Source organism: Giraffa tippelskirchi, chromosome 9 (genome assembly GCF_054371585.1).
Source record: "Giraffa tippelskirchi isolate mGirTip1 chromosome 9, T2T-mGirTip1v1.2.pri, whole genome shotgun sequence".
Taxonomy (NCBI): domain Eukaryota; kingdom Metazoa; phylum Chordata; class Mammalia; order Artiodactyla; family Giraffidae; genus Giraffa; species Giraffa tippelskirchi.
In genome coordinates, this window is record NC_137283.1 from 31,214,712 (window position 1) to 31,232,341 (window position 17,630).

The 17,630-nt window shown below is 37.9% G+C and overlaps 3 protein-coding genes across 11 annotated transcripts in view; all 3 read left to right on the forward strand.

Moving 5' to 3' along the window:
* The window catches only part of TMF1 (TATA element modulatory factor 1), a 28,609-nt gene extending 28,020 nt beyond the window's left edge, over positions 1 to 589 (forward strand). For both annotated transcript variants that reach the window (XM_081528426.1, XM_081528427.1), the window contains exon 17: positions 361 to 589. In XM_081528426.1, coding sequence (XP_081384552.1) covers positions 361 to 504 — 144 coding nt within the window. In that variant the 3' untranslated portion in view covers positions 505 to 589. The remainder of the gene's footprint in view (positions 1 to 360) is intronic.
* LOC145520932 (large ribosomal subunit protein uL30-like) lies at positions 361 to 9,313 on the forward strand. 3 transcript variants are annotated; one of them, XM_081528451.1, is made up of 4 exons: positions 361 to 536; positions 2,677 to 2,783; positions 3,246 to 3,334; positions 8,374 to 9,313. In XM_081528451.1, the coding sequence occupies exon 4, from the start codon at positions 8,467 to 8,469 to the stop codon at positions 9,205 to 9,207; it is 741 nt and encodes a 246-aa protein (XP_081384577.1). In that variant the 5' UTR covers positions 361 to 536; positions 2,677 to 2,783; positions 3,246 to 3,334; positions 8,374 to 8,466; the 3' UTR covers positions 9,208 to 9,313. The 3 variants fall into 3 exon arrangements, with proteins under 3 accessions (XP_081384577.1, XP_081384575.1, XP_081384578.1); XM_081528449.1 differs by having other exon boundaries at positions 8,440 to 9,313; XM_081528452.1 differs by having other exon boundaries at positions 8,473 to 9,313.
* A 1,298-nt stretch (positions 9,314 to 10,611) lies between these two features.
* EOGT (EGF domain specific O-linked N-acetylglucosamine transferase) overlaps positions 10,612 to 17,630 on the forward strand; it is a 70,514-nt gene continuing 63,495 nt past the window's right edge. For 4 of the 6 annotated variants that reach the window (XR_014064913.1, XR_014064914.1, XR_014064912.1 and 1 more), the window contains exons 1-5: positions 10,612 to 10,691; positions 12,273 to 12,328; positions 14,027 to 14,250; positions 15,637 to 15,737; positions 16,347 to 16,455. Coding sequence is in view for 2 of the 6 variants with exons in the window: in XM_081528437.1 (XP_081384563.1) it covers positions 14,041 to 14,250; positions 15,637 to 15,737; positions 16,347 to 16,455 (420 nt within the window). In the remaining 4 variants the exon portion in view is untranslated. Of the gene's footprint in view, positions 11,027 to 12,272; positions 12,329 to 14,026; positions 14,251 to 15,636; positions 15,738 to 16,346; positions 16,456 to 17,630 lie in introns of all 6 variants that reach the window. The other 2 variants (XR_014064915.1, XM_081528438.1) reach the window with 1 other exon arrangement.

The window sequence follows — 17,630 nt, forward strand, 5'->3', positions numbered from 1 at the left end:
GAGAATATGTTTTCTTTTGGGGTAAATGCCAGATAATACTTAAACTACAGGAATCATACACTGAAATTGCATCAAATGTGCCGAAATTAATGGGAGAAAAGAGAGATTAAACTACATATGGGGAGAATTGTAGATTTAGTGAAGAGATATGTTAAGATTAATAGCCATCTAGTCTGGTATTTATTTTTAGTCTTTTATTCTAACAGAATAAAGTGCAAGTTTAATTTTTATGAGAGATAACTATATACTTTTATTTAGACTGTAATGTCTTTACTGGTGTCTTATTTATGATAATATAAATATAATATTAAAGATTTTCTGCACAGTTATTTAAAAGTTGTAAACAAATATATTTTATAGGATTTGGATCAAAGATACAACACTATTCTGCAGATGTATGGAGAAAAAGCAGAAGAGGCAGAAGAACTTCGATTAGATCTTGAAGATGTAAAAAATATGTATAAGACTCAAATAGATGAACTTTTAAGACAAAGGCTCAGTTAACTTCTGCAAATTACATTCCCATCAAACTGAATGTAAACATTTAATATCTATGTGCAGATACTCAATAAATTCTTTTATAGAATTAGAAGGTGGAATTTACTGTAGTGTTCAAAAATTGAAAAAAATTCTTTTATAGTATATAGTAATATTTCCAGTTAAATTATTTTGTGCAATATTTGAACTTTATTTTTGAAACTATTCTTTAAAGATTTATTTTTTAAAGGGTCTTTTTTTTTTTTTGCCTTGAATAGCACAGAGATTTATTACTTTATCCTCATATCAGTATGGTTAGGGAAGGAGAATGGTTCATATGTTGTATTGTAGATATATAACTAATTGTATCTATAATTTGTATGTTTTTGTATATATTGAGAACATTTAAAGAATTATAGTAATGTTGACACTTTGAAATCTTTCGCACTTAAATCTTCAATGTATCTTAATTACGATTCATGAAAATGGACATTGTTTTCAAGTAAATTACTAAACCTGCAGTTATTAAAATTTTGAACTAATTTTTTTTCTTTAAAAAACAGTCTCTGAAGTTTAAAAGGTAAATAATTAAAACTTACAAATTTTTGTAATCTCAAGTTTTATTTCAGTCAGATTTCACAGTTAAGTCTGTACAAACTTTGGTACCTATTTGGAGAAAGCTGTAGCTATTCAAAGTTATCTAGGCATAATTGAATAGTGGAGAAATCTACTTAAAAAGATTTTGTGATGACTTCATTAACATTTTAGTGGTTTTTGAAGAGGTATTGTTTTACTACCCTATAAAATGAATCAAAAGAAATAAAATTACTAATGTAATTTTCTTTTTAATTGTTCACATTTTGTAAAGTCTTATTTTTGGCACATTAAAAGTGAATGTTGACATTCATAACAATATTTGTAACAAAATAGAAAAATTATAGGAGTTAAATTTGACATTTTGCAGTTTTCTGTAGTTTATCATTTAATTTTTTTCATGGACCTTTAAATCAAAAACAATGTAGAATAGCTGAAAAAATAGCTATTCCTTCTCAGCTGTATTTTAGACTTGTGAGATATTTTGATAGGTTTTGTTACTTAAAGTCATTTAGATGCCTTTACTTGAAAATAAGAACTCTCACTTAATTTTTAGTTACATTTTAAACACTAGAACTTTAGAGTATAGCTACAAGTAAGCCATGCTGAAGATTGTGGAATGCTTTTCAGGGCAATTCAGGTGACCTCATTTTTGTTCTTTTTGGATTCAAGACAGTATTTCTGTCATTGGATCTCTGATTTGTAGCATTAATAAATATTCTTTCAGTGTGAGCCAAATTCATAAAATTTATTTTCTATATTTTAGTGGTAAAAAGCAGCAAAATAGCTTTTTTTTTTTATTATTATTAATATTCAGAGGTTGACAGAAGGATAAAATTGATAGCAATAGGAAATTTACAGAATTAGAAAACACAGGAAACATAAGTTGCAAAATTCTACCAAGTGTTTGAAACCAGAAGTTTAGGAATTATGAAATTGTTCTTTTATGGTGTCCATTAATAAAGAGGAAAAAAAAACCTTCAGTGGAGAAAAGACTGAGGTAAAATTCCTTTACTTTTTAATTTTATAATATTAAACATTCTCTTTTCTTAATCCTTATTAACATTAGTAAAATCAATTCAACTTAAAATTTTATGGTGTTTTTAGTTTAATTTAAAAATGACAGCAGCTATTTAATATTTAAGTCTTTGACTGTATATTACCATATATTGTTCTTTATCTACAAATTAATAGCTGATATTCATACTGAGTTTTTTTCATTGTATGTTTAGATTTTTCAATACATCTATAAATTGAGAAAGTGTTCTAATTGTTTTCTTGAAAAACTCCACCAAGTGGCAGAATACCTATTGGATATTGATTGCTGTATTTTGCTGTTTGTCATTAAAAATTATCTATCCATATTATAGAAAATATTTGTATTTTAATAGATAAGAAAATAGTTTGCAGTCAGATATTTCCATTCTTGAAAGAAAATAGATAATATAAATCATAACAATGTTAAGAATATTAAAAAAAAGAGTAAAAGGTGTGAACATTGTTGTTTCCATATAGACAAGTAAGCACAGATTATGGGCATCTTTCTAACTCTTGGGAAGCTAAATTGAGAGTACCATTTCTTTCTTTTTCTTTGCCTCTTTTTAGAGAACTTCCAATTGTATATGTGTAGCATGTGGGGATGCATCAAATCGTTGATTTTTAAGATATTCTAAATATGGGAAATTTCTGACCAAAGGAAACATGTAATTTAAGTAAGTAAGTGAAAAGAAAAGTTCAGGAAAATTTTTCTCTTATAATCCTTGATTTGGCACTTGATTTATTAATTGAAAGTTTTATTTAAATAATTTTAATTAAAAGTGATTTATAATATATAGAAAATAGACAGAAGAAAAATAGAAAATGACTATAGATACTTTATCTTGTTTTACTACTCTTTGTCTAGTATGTGTACCTGTATGTTCTAATGTATCATAATTTTTCATTTTCATTTAAGAGTCTAATTTCCCTAATTTTGTTCAGTTTTAAAATATAACAACTTTAACTTCATATTTTGTAAAGGGCTAAAAGTATGATTTAAAACTACTTGATATTATATTTTAATTGATACTATATTTTAATTCTAAATGAAAGATAATGTAAATAATAAGCATGGTTCTGATTTGAATAAAGATTTTAAAGTAGTAATAATGTATTTCATTTTTAACATGATTTAGAGTGGTCAGTACCAATGAGTGAAGACAGTTCTGTTTTATGAAGATAGATGACTGTATAACTTTGAAATTCTTATTTTAAGAAAATGAGGGTAAGTCTAGATTTTTTATGAGTTATTTTACTCAGAGATTTATAAGAATTAAACATAGTTTTCCTAATGAAGATATGTTTTTGGAAAATATAATTGTAAGAATTTACCTTCTTGTATAATTACTGTAAGGATGATTTGTTTCTTTTTAAGGTCTTAAACTATATCAAGATATTCTTCTTAAAGTCTTAAAATATTTCTGTATTAAAATAACAGATATAATCAGTATCAGTTCAGTCGCTCAGTCATGTCCTACTCTTTGCAACCCCGTGAACGCCAGGCCTCCCTGTCTACCACCAACTCCCGGAGTTTACCCAAACTCATGTCCACTGAGTCAGTGATGCCATCCAACCATCTCATCCTATGTTGTCCCCTTCTCCTGCCCTCAGTCTTTCCCAGCATCAGGGTCTTTTCCAATGAGTCAGCTCTTCACATCAGGTGGCCAAGGTATTGGAGTTTCAGCTTCAACATCAGTCCTTCCAATGAATACTCAGGACTGATCTCCTTTAGGATGGACTGGTTGGATCTCCTTGCAGTCCAAGGGACTCTCAAGAGTCATCTCCAACACCACAGTTCAAAAGCATCAATTCTTCAGCACTCAGCTTTCTTTATAGTCCAACTCTCACATCCATACATGACTACTGGAAAAACCATAGCCTTGACTAGATTGATCTTTGTTGGCAAAGTAATGTCTCTGCTTTTTAATATGCTGTCTAGGTTGGTCATAAATTTCCTGCCAAGGAGTAAGCATCTTTTAATTTCATGACTGCAGTCACCGTCTGCAGTGATTTTGGAGCCCAGGAAAATAAAGTCAGCCACTGTTTCCACTGTTTCCCCGTCTATTTGCCATGAAGTGATGGCACCGGATGCCATGATCTTAGTTTTCTGAATGTCAAGTTTTAAGCCAACTTTTTCACTCTCCTCTTTCACTTTCATCAAGAGGCTCTTTAGTTCTTCTTCACTTTCTGCCATAAGGGTGGTGTCATCTGCATATCTGAGGTTATTGATATTTCTCCCGGCAATCTTGATTCCAGCTTGTGTTTCTTCCAGCCCAGCGTTTCTCATGATGTACTCTGCATACAAGTTAAATAAGCAGGGTGACAATATACAGCCTTGACATACTCCTTTTCCTATTTGGAACCAGTCTGTTGTTCCATGTCCAGTTCTAACTGTTGCTTCCTGACCTGCATACAGGTTTCTCAAGAGGCAGGTCAGGTGATCTGGCATTCCCATCTCTTTCAGAATTTTCCACAGTGTATTGTGATCCACACAGTCAAAGGCTTTGGCATAGTCAATAAAGCACAAATAGATGTTTTTCTGGTACTCTCTTGCTTTATCAATGATCCAGCCGATGTTGGCAATTTGATCTCTGGTTCCTCTGCCTTTTCTAAAACCAGCTTGAACATCTGGAAGTTCATGGTTCATGTATTGTTGAAGCCTTGCTTGGAGAATTTTGAGCATTACTTTACTAGCGTGTGAGATGAGTGCAATTGTGTGGTAGTTTGAGCATTCTTTGGCATTGCCTTTGGGATTTGAATTAAAACTGACCTTTTCCAGTCCTGTGGCCACTGCTGAGTTTTCCAAATTTGCTGGCATATCGAGTGCAGCACTTTCACAGTATCATCTTGTAGAATTTGAAATATCTCAACTGGAATTCCATCACCTCCACTAGCTTTGTTCGTAGTGATGCTTCTTAAGGCCCACTTGACTTCACATTCCAGGATGTCTGGCTTTTGGTGAGTGATCACACCATCGTGATTATCTGGGTCATGAAGATCTTTTTTGTACAGTTCTTCTGTGTAAGTATCCTCCATTCACAAGTTATTGTGACTTCATATTGCTGGTACTATTGAACTCTGCAACTTTGATCCTTTAAAGTACTTTTAAGCTATTGCCGATTCCCTTCTCCAAGGGATCTTCCTGACCCAGGGATCAAACCTGGGTCTCCCACATTGCAGGCAGATTCTCTACCGTCTGAGCCACCAGGGAAACCCTATTACCTTTACATAGACTCAGTTAACTTTTAGCAAATCAAGATCCTTTAACAAGATAGAATGGAAATTAAATGTATATTACTACTTTAAAAAATACATTTTCTCAAAACCTTACAATGCTTCAGTAACCCACAATTGTGATATATATAATTTACTCTTAGTGCTGTCCTGAATTTATTCCCCACACTGACCTACTCCCAGGTAAGCTAAATTTCATTTCAGTCCTCAAATAATACTCAGCAAGGGCTAATGGGAGGTTTTTCTGTTAAACTCTCTTCTTTTACAGTTAGTGATTGTCAGAGTATGGTAGGTAGAGGTGTTCCATGCCTATATGTCTTTTTTAAAATGACAGTCTTAATTTTTACCAATACACATTATGAAACAAAAATCTGTGGTCATTTGTGATAGTAGGGAACACAGTGCTTGCTTTGCTTTTGTTTAAGGAATTCACTTATATGGGATCATAATCACTTATCCACTGTCACGAAATCTAGAAAGCTCTGAAAACCAAGTGCTTTTTAAAAATAAGCTTGTTATCAAATGTTTTGGTAGTAAAGCTTGACCTTCACTGACATGACGCTTTTACAGGCTTTATCGCACTTAGTGTGAGCATTTATGCATTTTGCATTTTATGGTGTTACAGTGTTTGGATGGTGTGCATACCCTATTTTATAAAAAAAAAATTCAGGAACATATATGGTACCAAAGATTTTGGAAAAGAGATTGTATACCTGCACTATATCTTCAGATCCTTTTAAAGTTGATACCATTATCATCTTCATTTTTAAAATGAAAAAAGGTTAAGCAGTTGCTCAAGGTCATATGGCAAATAATTTATGCCGTTGGGCTTCAGAGTCCAAGCTCTGAACCATTAACTATACAATGCTGCTTCTCTTCCTGCTCTTCTGTAAAACTGTAAGTATATAGATGAACTGTAGCATAAGATCAAATGTAGTCAAAATTTGCTTGCTTAAAATTTCAATACCTTTCATTTATGGTTTAAGTAATTGGATATATCAGAGAACCAATAAGCTGTATTCTGCGGATGGTTCATGCTAACACTCTCTGTGAGCTATCCAAAATACCAATAAATGAATGGCAAACTTAGAACACATTTAGCAAACTTGTAATGTGATGTAAAAATTACGATTATACAAAATTTCAAAGTTACATAAAAGAAATAGCAGATAAATGAGTCCCATAAACTTATTAACATTTGCTCTTTAATAGCATTCAATTTATGGTCCATTCTGTTTCTTTTATATTTCACTTGTGCTTCCTCTGAATTCATACTGGCTATTTTGAAGCAAGTTTCAGAAGTATGACTTACTTAAATCTGAAATGTTTGTGTAAAAAGTAACTTTACCTCATCAACTATTTGGATACTTGCATCATAATTCATATAGGAAAGACAGGATAAATATGCTTCATTCTTTTCCTTTACCAGTTTTCACAGTTAAAATTGGTTCCTTTCTGTCATCAAAGATGAGAAATGAGGTTTTTGGCTTGTGTGTTTAATCGATTAGTTGGATTTTATTTATTTATTTATTTATTTATTTATGGCTGCATTGGATCTTCATTGATGTGCGGGCTTTCTCTAGTTGCATTGAGCCAGGGCTATTCTTTGTTGCTGCTTGCGGGGTCTGGGCTTCAGTAGTTGTGGCACATGGGCTTTAGTTGCTCCTAGGCATGTGGGATCTTCCTGAGCCAGGGATTGAACCCATGTACCCTGCATTGGCGGGCGGATTCTTAACCTTTGGACCACCAGGGAAATCTCTAGTTGGATCTTTCTGAATTTAATATTTAAGTACATTTGTGCTTCAATACATTATAGTTACCCTATGGATGCTTTTAAATTATTCCAGTTTTGGCTGGAGGGAGTCTTCTCAAATTGGTTCCTGAGTCCTTATGATATGACCCTCATAGCCTTTGATTGCTTACTTGCATCCTCCTGTAAGATCTTCCAGATTCTTCTAGTACATTTCCTGCCCCATTTCTAAGATTATTTTTCTTTGGGTATCCCAATTTATCCATTTTTCTTTGGATCCCATGTTCCTTAAGTGGGAAAGTGTTTGCCAAGATCACAGTCTGGGCACAAGGAGTGTTTCTTGGTAGAATACCAGGTTGGTTGTTTCTAGGCCTTTTCAACAGATGATGGAGAGATTTGTTTTTAAGGATAAAATATATTGTTAGTTCACACTTAACTCCATTTCAGATTTGGAACTACAACTTCTATCAGGCTTACAGCTATACTGCATGTCAAAAATTTTAGCTTCAAAGATACCATCTTAATTACTCCTATATGGTTTATCCCAACCAACCAACACTGCCACCAATAATTTGGCTTCTGAAAGCAGTTTGTGATTTATTGTAATTCTCTTAGTCCTGAAGGTACATTCGACCAAAATGTACAGATTTATTTCAAAGTCACTTGGTTTAGTTCCCCTGTTGTGGTAAATGCCACAACTGGATGGCATTTGGATTTGTTTCATTTTACTGTCAGTTTTCAAGGATTACTTCTTAAAATTTACTTTTGTTTTATAATGTAAAATATTTACTGATTCTAAAGTCACACCTATACAATGTATATTCGGAGAACTTACCTTCTTTGTTCCCTATACCTATATTCCTTCCTTCTTCCTATAGGTAATCATGTTAATGTTGTTATTCTATTTGTAAACAACAACTTATATACATAAATACATATATGTTGCCTTTCCTCAGTGATAGCATATTGCACATTGTTTTTCTACTGTGCTTTTTCCACTCAATATATCCTGCAGTGTATAGTGATATTTTTCAGTCCTTTTTTACACCTGCCTAGCTCTGCATTGTATGGGTGTATTATAGTTTATTCATCAGTCTACTATTAATAGACATTTGAGTTTATCATTTAAAGCTAAAATTTAACATTGATATTTTGGGAGGGAAATTTCTATGTTAGGAATGGGTGTTACTGTATGATAGAACTCAACCTCTTGTTCTTTTTTTTTTTTTGCCTTTTTATTTTTTTTACTTTACAATATTGTCAACCTCTTGTTCTTAAAGCCTCCTTACATTTTGTCTTCTCTGAGTCTGAATGACCACAAGTTAATTTTTAGCCATTTAAAATAGCACTATGTCTCTTTCCCGGCTGGAACCATGGAGGTTGCCGAAGAGAAGAAAAAGAAGGTTCCTGCTGTGCCAGAAACCCTTAAGAAAAAGCGAAAGAATTTCGCAGAGCTTAAGATCAAGCGCCTGAGAAAGAAGTTTGCCCAAAAGATGCTTCGAAAGGCAAAGAGGAAGCTTATCTATGAAAAAGCTAAGCATTACCACAAGGAATACAGACAGATGTACAGAACTGAAATTCGAATGGCTAGGATGGCACGAAAAGCCGGCAACTTCTATGTACCTGCGGAACCCAAATTGGCGTTTGTCATCAGAATCAGAGGTAGTGTGAGCCCGAAGGTTCGAAAGGTGCTGCAGCTCCTTCGCCTCCGGCAGATCTTCAATGGCACCTTTGTGAAACTCAACAAGGCATCAATTAACATGCTGAGAATTGTGGAGCCATACATTGCATGGGGGTACCCAAATCTGAAGTCTGTAAATGAATTGATCTATAAGCGTGGTTATGGCAAAATCAACAAGAAGCCAATTGCCCTGACAGACAACGCATTGATTGCTCGATCTCTTGGGAAATACGGAATCATCTGCATGGAGGATCTGATTCATGAGATCTATACCGTTGGAAAACGTTTCAAAGAAGCAAACAACTTCCTGTGGCCCTTTAAATTGTCTTCTCCACGAGGTGGAATGAAGAAAAAGACCACCCATTTTGTAGAAGGTGGAGATGCTGGCAACAGGGAAGACCAGATCAACAGGCTTATTAGAAGGATGAACTAAGGTATCTACCAGGATTATTTTTGTAATCTGGTCAGTTAATAAACAATTGAAACAAAAAAAAAACAAACAAAAAAAAATAAAATAGCACTATGTGCACCTGGCAACAGTTGGATTTGCCTGTCTGCTCTTGTAATAAGACTATTTTTAGAAGCCTTTCTCATATATTGTTCTCATGTGTTCTTATATATCTATATATATCTCTATCTCTATATCTTTATTGCATATCACTTAGAGGCAAACTAGCTTGTGTGTTCTTTTTGAATCAACTAACAGAAAAGTTGTATTTCCTGTACATGACAAAATAGGTTGGTGGCAAGTAATCTCAGAAAGCACTTTTTATGGCTACTGTCCTTATTAGTAATGGGTGGGCAAAGTATGAAATAATAGAGCAGTAGTTCCTTTAGAGCAAAGTCTTACATGAGTAAATGAATTAGTACTGTAAACTGCTTTAGAATAATACCATGTTTCTGCATTGCGATTATTTGAAAAAAAGAAATCCAGATAATGTGGCTCATTTAGCAGGTTACTAATGGAACTTGTAACAGTTCTCCAAACAGTATCTAAAAAGATTTTTTGAAAAGTATGTAAAGATTTAGAAACAAACCGTTGTGTTTTCTGATGATCATAGTACTTAAAAACGGTGACTTTGTGTCTGAGCATAAATGTATTCTGATGACATCAGCTTTGATCAGTTCAAGTTGAAGCAGTAATTAATGCTCAACTTTACTGTGCTCTACACTACACAGTATACTGTATGAACCGAAAGTGCCAAGAGTAAAAGTTGGGAGATGGGCATTCAAATAAGTATGGTAAAATAAACCATTGCAATTTAAATAACTATAATAAAAGGATAAAAGTCAAACTCCACAAAGTGACATTTGAGCTGGTGAGTTTTCTGATAGTCACTAAGAAAGACAAGAGTACTGCTATATAATGTACAAGGCTTCGAAGAATTCTCGCCACCAGAAAGTACGGCCAACCACGAGCAGGCAAGGTGAATGAATGTGAGGGCGGCAACTTTTACGCTAAATAAGGATACAGTAATCCTCCGCCTCAGTGCAACGGGAAGAAAGGAGTCCAGTTTTCTATGCAACCGGTCGTAGTGTCCCTTAAGCCCCTTTCCGCTACCTCCCAAGGAGGACAGTCCAGTTTCTTAAAGTCCTGCTCCTCCCCTGGCGCTACGGCCGGGGTCGCAGCAGAGGTTCTCGTCCTGGCGGGAAACGCAGGGAGCCGCGGACCATGCCCCTTGACTCCGCGTGAGGTCCTGCGCGCGTGGTCCCGGCTCCAGCCCCGAGGACCCCATGCGGGGCGGGGACCGGCTCCTCGCGCAGGCCGGCCTAGGTGTCCCGGCAGCTCCCGGGCGCCCCCTGGCCCGGCTCCGGCGCCAGAGGTTTCCGGTGAGCTGCAGTCGCCGGTTATGACGACTCCCTCAGCCCGAGCTGCCGCCGCCGCCTCCTCCGCAGCCCCGGCTTCCCAGGCTCCAGGTGGGACTCGCCCCGCGGTCCGCGGAATCTTCACCTCCCCCGCCCTCTGCCTCGCCCGGGCGCGCGGTGGGCGCTTCTGCCTGCTCCCGGCGCGGCTTCCCGGCGCGCTGGCGCTTCTCCACGGGTCCGCTCGCGTCTTCCACCGTCCGAGGGCCGAGAAGGCGGACGTGGGGAAGCCGACCTGATCCTCCTGTTATCGCGAGCTCGGCCCCCTTCACGGCGCCTGCCGCGGCGCGCGGAGCCCCGGGCCCGCCGGGCGCAGGGAAGCATACCGGATTTCCCAGGCCGGGACGGAGCCTCCTTCCAGGCCCCTCCCAGGCGTGTTGAGATCTGGGGTAGGAGGGTGCAGTGTGCGGTGCTGGGGGGCGGGTGGTCCCCGGGAATCTCTGCGCTTCGAACCCCAGCGCGGCGTCATGGCTGCGGAAGGGCGCTCGCCACCGACCCCGCCGCCTTGGCTCCTCAGACGTTGTAGCGGACCGCTGATGGACCTCACCTGGCCATCTCAGGCCCTTTCTAACCTCCTGCCTCGTAAAACTAGTGCTAGTTGGGGCGAGCCGTTTTAGGAGCCCTTGTGGGTCTCACATGTGTTTAACTTTTCACCTGTCCACTGGCTTCTGTAAACGTTCCAAGCTCTGTCACAGAGTGTTGTCCCATCCCACCCACTGTGTTCCTTGTCACCGTCGGAGTTTCACCTCTCATTCTCTTTCAAGCTTTCTCCCTTTCCCTTCGCCTTTCTTAGGCCCCTGGAAATCCAGTCATGGTATCCCCATAGAGAGGTGGGGGGAACCAGCAGCTTTGCGCAGGAAGAAAAAGTAGCTCAGCTGCTAAAGCGTCCCATCTCCTGAAGTGCGCCCGCCTGTCCCTCAGGGGCTCTCCCTGCAAGAGGACTCAACCCCGGAAAGGCTCTCTGTCAGGCCCTGGGGTTGTGCTTTCATGCACAGCAGCCACTCCTGCTAGTTTATGCAAGTGGGTACGTGCCTTCTGCAAAAGCCAGGTTTCTGATCTGAACCTTTAGGTTTTTCCCTTGGCGGAAAAATCGTTTACGGATCCGTGCGCTTAGTTATGGCTAGAGCTCAGTAGAGACAATGGACTTGGCTAACCAAAGGTCTACTTGGTCATAACAATGACCTATTTCTGGGAGAAACTGGCCATTCTGCCTGTTGAATCTGAAAGCAGGGAGCGATTTCATTTGGTGAGTCGGATTACTGTGGTGAGAACCAGTCGGATTGTTTGCTCTTAGGAATGTTTTATCTGCTGAATGTCCTGTTGGCCTGTACCAGTTGGTGCCTGTATGAAGTGGGCCACCTCCTTCCTGCTCACTGTTAGAATCTCTTCTGTTAAGTTACTGTGTTGAGGATTGTACCTGCTACCTCACTTTTAGTAGCTTGTATTTGTTAAGGCAGAGAAAGGTTTTGTAAGCCAGGCTTTCTGGTTATGGCTTATCTCACTAAATGCCAGACCCTCTGCTTACAGGTTGTCTTATTATCTTCTCTCTTAATATTTCTTTTAATTCAGAGTATCACTGGGATGCAAAAGTCTTCTTTGACATCTTTTTAAGGTAATGTGTTTACTTTCTGACAGATTTTACACACCTGAAACATCACAGCAACTTCTGGGTGGTTCTGAGGATTAAAGAGGTAAATGTTTTCATTATAGTTAGAGTCACTGTTACTATTCATATGTATTTTAAATTTTGTGAAATTGTTATGAACTCACAATTGGGTAAAAGTCTCAACTAAAAATATTAATTCAGGTCACCTTTATTACAAATAACAAGATATTCTTTAGGGATACCTAAAAGAACCATTGTATTTACTGCAGAGGGGAAAAGGATTTCTTCTTGGCATTCCAACAGTTCAGTTATGATTGCTTGCTCTTGGAACTTGAGACGTGATTGAACACAGCAGTCTGTTTCTAAAGGCCCCGTCTCCATCAGCCATATTCATTGAAAGCTGATTTTGAACTTTGGATTTTTCCAGTACGCTTCAGTGACAGCACACCCTGCTGGGAAGCAGCTAATATTTACTAGGGGTTTATCATCTGGTGGGAAGACCACTTTGAAAAACTAGAGCCAATAAATCACTAAAATGAACCCCAAATGGCATGTTTATTATCTGTGAAATACCAAAAAAAAAAAAAAAAATCTGATTTAAGAGATTTAATCCTTCTGGGATGAGTTAGAAATTCAGGAAGGTTCATGACCATTATCTCTTTTCTTAACGTTAAAGCCAGATGGAGAGAATTTCAGGGTACAGCTCTGAGGCAGACTGTCTGGATTTCACTCCTAGAGTTTTCTTAGTCTTAGTTCTTAATATCATTGTTCTTACACCCAGTGAAAGATAAGCTTCACAAGGGCTTAGTTTAGTGTTCAGCTGCCCATTCCCTGCTGCCTCCTTGTACTTAGCAGAGTACCTGGCACGCAGCATATTTTCACATACTTCAGTGATTGTTAGTTTTAATCTAGCAGGTACACACTTGCTCGGACCCATTGTACTTCCTTTCTTCTCTCTTCCTGGCATGTTTTCCTGGATCCGCATCATGTAGATCTCAGCTTAAATGTTACTTAGCAACCCTGCCCCATTCCGTGTAGCTTTAAACTTTTATTTAAGAAACACTTAACATAGCATTTAACATGCCAGGTATATCTAGACATGTTGCCTACATATTTACCTCTCGAGAGTCCTATGAGAAAGGGTTATTCTGATTTCCATTTAACAGATGGAAAAGCCTAGGCACAGCAAGGTTAAATAACTTGCTGAAGGTCATACATCTTAGAAAGCTGCAGCCACATTCAAAGTTTGCATGCTTAACTAGCGAACTATGTTATCTATCATATTACCTGACTTACTCAGGCATCAGCAAACAGGGTCCTGTCAAGGTTCTCCTCCCATCTTTGTAAATAAAGTTTTATTAGAACACAGCCCCCCATTCCTAGCATAACTATGGCTGCTTTCCTGGTGGGCACAGACACTATCTGCACCTACAAAGCCAAAAATATTTACTACCTGACTCCAGAAAAAAATGCGCTGGCCCTTGGTTTATTTGATTCACAGCCCTTGTCATCATCTGAAGTTGTTTATTTGGTTGTTTATTTTATATCTACTGCACTAGCTTCCAAGTTCCATGAAAGCAGGGGTCTTTCCTGTTTTATTCACCACCATATACCTAGCTCCTGACACAGTGCCTGACCTACAACAAGTGTCCAATCAGTATTTGTTGAGTAAAGGAACATTATTCAGTAAAGTAGTGAAGTTAGTTATAATTGTACTTAACCCTTAACCCCTTTGACTTTGAAGGCTCTGTCTTAATGAGGATGTTATCAATTTGACCTTTAGGTTTGGAGGTTGCTATGTTCATGCTGCTTGTCTTTGGAGCATTGCTTTCTGAGGTCCCCCTAAGTGGCCAAGACAAGGCTCCTCCCCAGGCCGATGGCATTCCAACCATCCCTCTGTTCAACTATGCCAGCCTCCGCCTGCCAGAAGAGCATATTCCCTTCTTTTTGCACAATAACAGGCATATTGCCACAGTCTGCAGGAAAGACTCACATTGTCCTTATAAGGTAAATCTTATTTCTCCTCTTCTTGCATATTTTTAAAAGGTTGCAATTGAGGCTAGTTTACTAGTTCCCCCATCATAACTTGAATCTGCAGGTAGACTCCTGGTTGTAACTGTGGGTCAGTCGATGTTTGTATTTCATCTCATGCTTCTTAGTGACTCAACTTTGCTTAGAAGTATGTCCCGCTCACAAGGGTGAGATTACAAATCTACATCACTAGTAAAAGAAATAGGCAGTCTGTACAGTTTGTCTAGTCTGTAAATGAAATGAATTAGATTTGATGCAGGAAAGAATATGTAGTTAAAAGTAACTGAAGAATTTCACACCTCTCTTTTCTTAAATTGCACTTAAGAGGATCTCTCAGCACTTCATTTTGGTAATAACACCTACACCTCTGTCTCTCCATAATTAAGACTGTTACTGTGGCCTTCCTTCTGTTTCAGAGTTGTTGGAAAGGTTTCAAATTGGAGCCCATTCAGGCATCTCACGAGGCCTCAGAGATCAAAGCGGGGCATTGTGAGCCATTTCCTTTCCCATGGTGCTGGCACAGGAAGCATGTGGACAGGCTGGGCTGGGAAGCCAGCTGGCACTGCCCCCAGGGGCCTCACAGAACAACCTGCTGAGCTTCCTGGCCCGCAGCAGTTGTGTGTCCCCCAAGGGCTGTAGAGCTATAAGTATTCCGGGGTCTCTGCTGGTCTTGATCAATCAATAAAGCTGCTGATCCATTCAGTGATCCTTTTGGTGATAGAAATTCCATTTTTTATTACTCTCTTGGGACTGATTTTAGAATCAGTTTACTCACTTGACTTCATTAAGCTGCTTCAAGAAGTTTCAATTCAGCCAAGGGGGTTGAGGGAGGGATGGAGTGGGAGCTTTGGGTTAGCAGATGTAAACTTTTCTATAGAGAATGGATACACAACGAGGTCCTACTGTATAGCACAGAGAACTGTATTCTGTATCCTATGATAAACCATAATGCAAAAGAAGATTTAAGAAAAGAATATGTATGTGTATATATATATAACTCAATCAGTTTGCTACAGAACAGTAATTAACACATTGTAAATTTCAACTATACTTCAATAAAAAATGTTAAGTAAAAAAAAATCCCAATTCAAATGATCTGTGGTAGTCTAGCTAAAACCCAGACTTTTGTTTGGAAAACAGACCTGGTAGGGGAGGGATTGGTGACTAAAGATAATTGCTGTTAAGAATTTCAAGACTGCTTTTCTTAGAATTTACTTATTTCTCTTTCATGAGTACGTATTATAAAATGTAAAAGTGAAAGTTCTAGAAAGATTTGTTTTTTTCATGGAAAAAAAAAATCTGTGAGTCCTCTCTGAAAGTCAGAAGGTAGACCAGTCTCAACACACACCTCTTATGTTCCAGAAACACTTAGAAAATTTGAAGTACTGTTGGGGTTATGAGAAATCCTGCAGACCAGAGTTCAGATTTGGTTACCCTGTTTGCACCTATGTGGATATGGGATGGTAAGTTTCTGGATGGAATCCCTCCTGCCCTGTACTTGTCTCCTTTCTCTGCAGTGTATGCTGAAACATCAATTCCCAGCTAGACTCTTTTGGTATTAGATAATAATTCCTTGAGATATTAATTTGCTTACACATTCATGAGTAATTTCATTTGTCTTGACTGTCTCCCACTGGGTCAGAAATATCTCTCATCTCCTCTGCCAGAGGGATAAAACAGTATGGTTTACAGAAAATACTTTTCTTCACCATATGCTAAGAAAAGAGATGGATGGCTGACTTTGGTTTTGGAGAAGAGAGTAAAGTATAATCAGTATTTCCAAAACAGGGAGGGTTAATGGGGCAAAGAAAATGCAGTAATTAACAGTTCATTGTCTTCAGTTCCAGATGATCCTGACTACATCCATTTCCATTGTGTATGTTTATTATCAGGGAGTAAGTCTATAAATAACTTACTTTGGTAACCTCATGTAGTGAGGGGTAGATTTTTAAAATTATGGTAGTTTACTTAAGAAAATAATGACTGACTTCTAGCAATGTAACATTTAGAAAATTTAAGGTCCAGAAAAAGTAAAAAGTTGAATATCACAGAATTGTTTTGTTTGCAAATAGGACGGACACTCTTGAATCAGCCCAGGAAATATTCTGGAAGCAAGCCGACTTCGGATATGCCGGAGAGCGTCTGGAGGAGCTCCATGTGCTCTGCCAGCCGAAGGAAAAGGTGGATGTTCAACCCCTTCATAAGTGAAGATGTTTATTTAAAAATACCTGTGGTATCTATTTATTCATTTATTTATTGAGGTATCGTTGATGTATCATATTATATAAGTTACAGATATACAATATATTGATTCAGATTCACACTTTTAAAGGTTATACTCCATTTATGGTTATTGCAAAATATTGGTTATATTCTTTGTGTTGTACAATATATCCTTTTAGCTTGTTTTATACATAATACTTTGTTCTTCTTAATTCCCTGCACTTGTAATGGTTAGATTGTAATATAAATACAAGCTAGAGGGCACTATGAGAGGAAACCCTCACCCTCACATATTTTTATTGGCTTACAGTTTTATTTAACTTCCAAAACCAAGTTGGAAGCCATGTCCTTGTTTTCACACACATATCAGATGGTCATATTTTGAGGTAGGTCAAATATTTCTAGTTTTAGAATTAATTATTCCCCCCAACATACACTAAAGAAAGTAAGTTGATGAATTACATCTTTATAAATTTCCTTGCTGGTAGTTTGGGACAGGTGATACACTCCCACCATGCTGTTCTGTATTTTTTGGCACTTTACATTTTGCAAAAAGCTTTTCAGTATGTGTTATCTGGCTTGATTCTCACGAACAGTATAACAGATAGGCAGGGCAGGTATTATTGGTGCTGTTGGACTAGAGAGGAAAACTGAGTCCTCAGAAATGTTAAGCAACCTGTCGAAGACCACACAGCTACTAACTGTGATCTTCTACAATTCTGTTGTTGCTGTTGTTAAGTTGTTAAGTTGCATCCAACTCTTTGTGACCCCAAGGACCGCAGCATACCAGGCTTCCCTATCTTTTGCTGTCTCCGAGAGTTCATGTCATCAGTTCATGTCCATTGAGTCAGTGATGCTATTTAACCATTTTCTGCCGCTCCTTTCTCCTTTTGCCTTCAATCTTTCTAGAATTAAAATGCAGATCTTTTTCTTGTGCTTTCACTCATACCCCATTGCACTCAGTGATAAAACAAACACATTGTCAGGAGGCAGTTTGCGGTAATAAGGAGAATGGGCTACGGGGTTCAATTCTTGATCTGTGGAAAGGGCACCCAACCTTTTCTGTGTTCAGTTTCTTCTGCTTTAAAGCCATGCCTGTTTTACAGCTTGTGGTAAAGCTGAAATGAGATTCC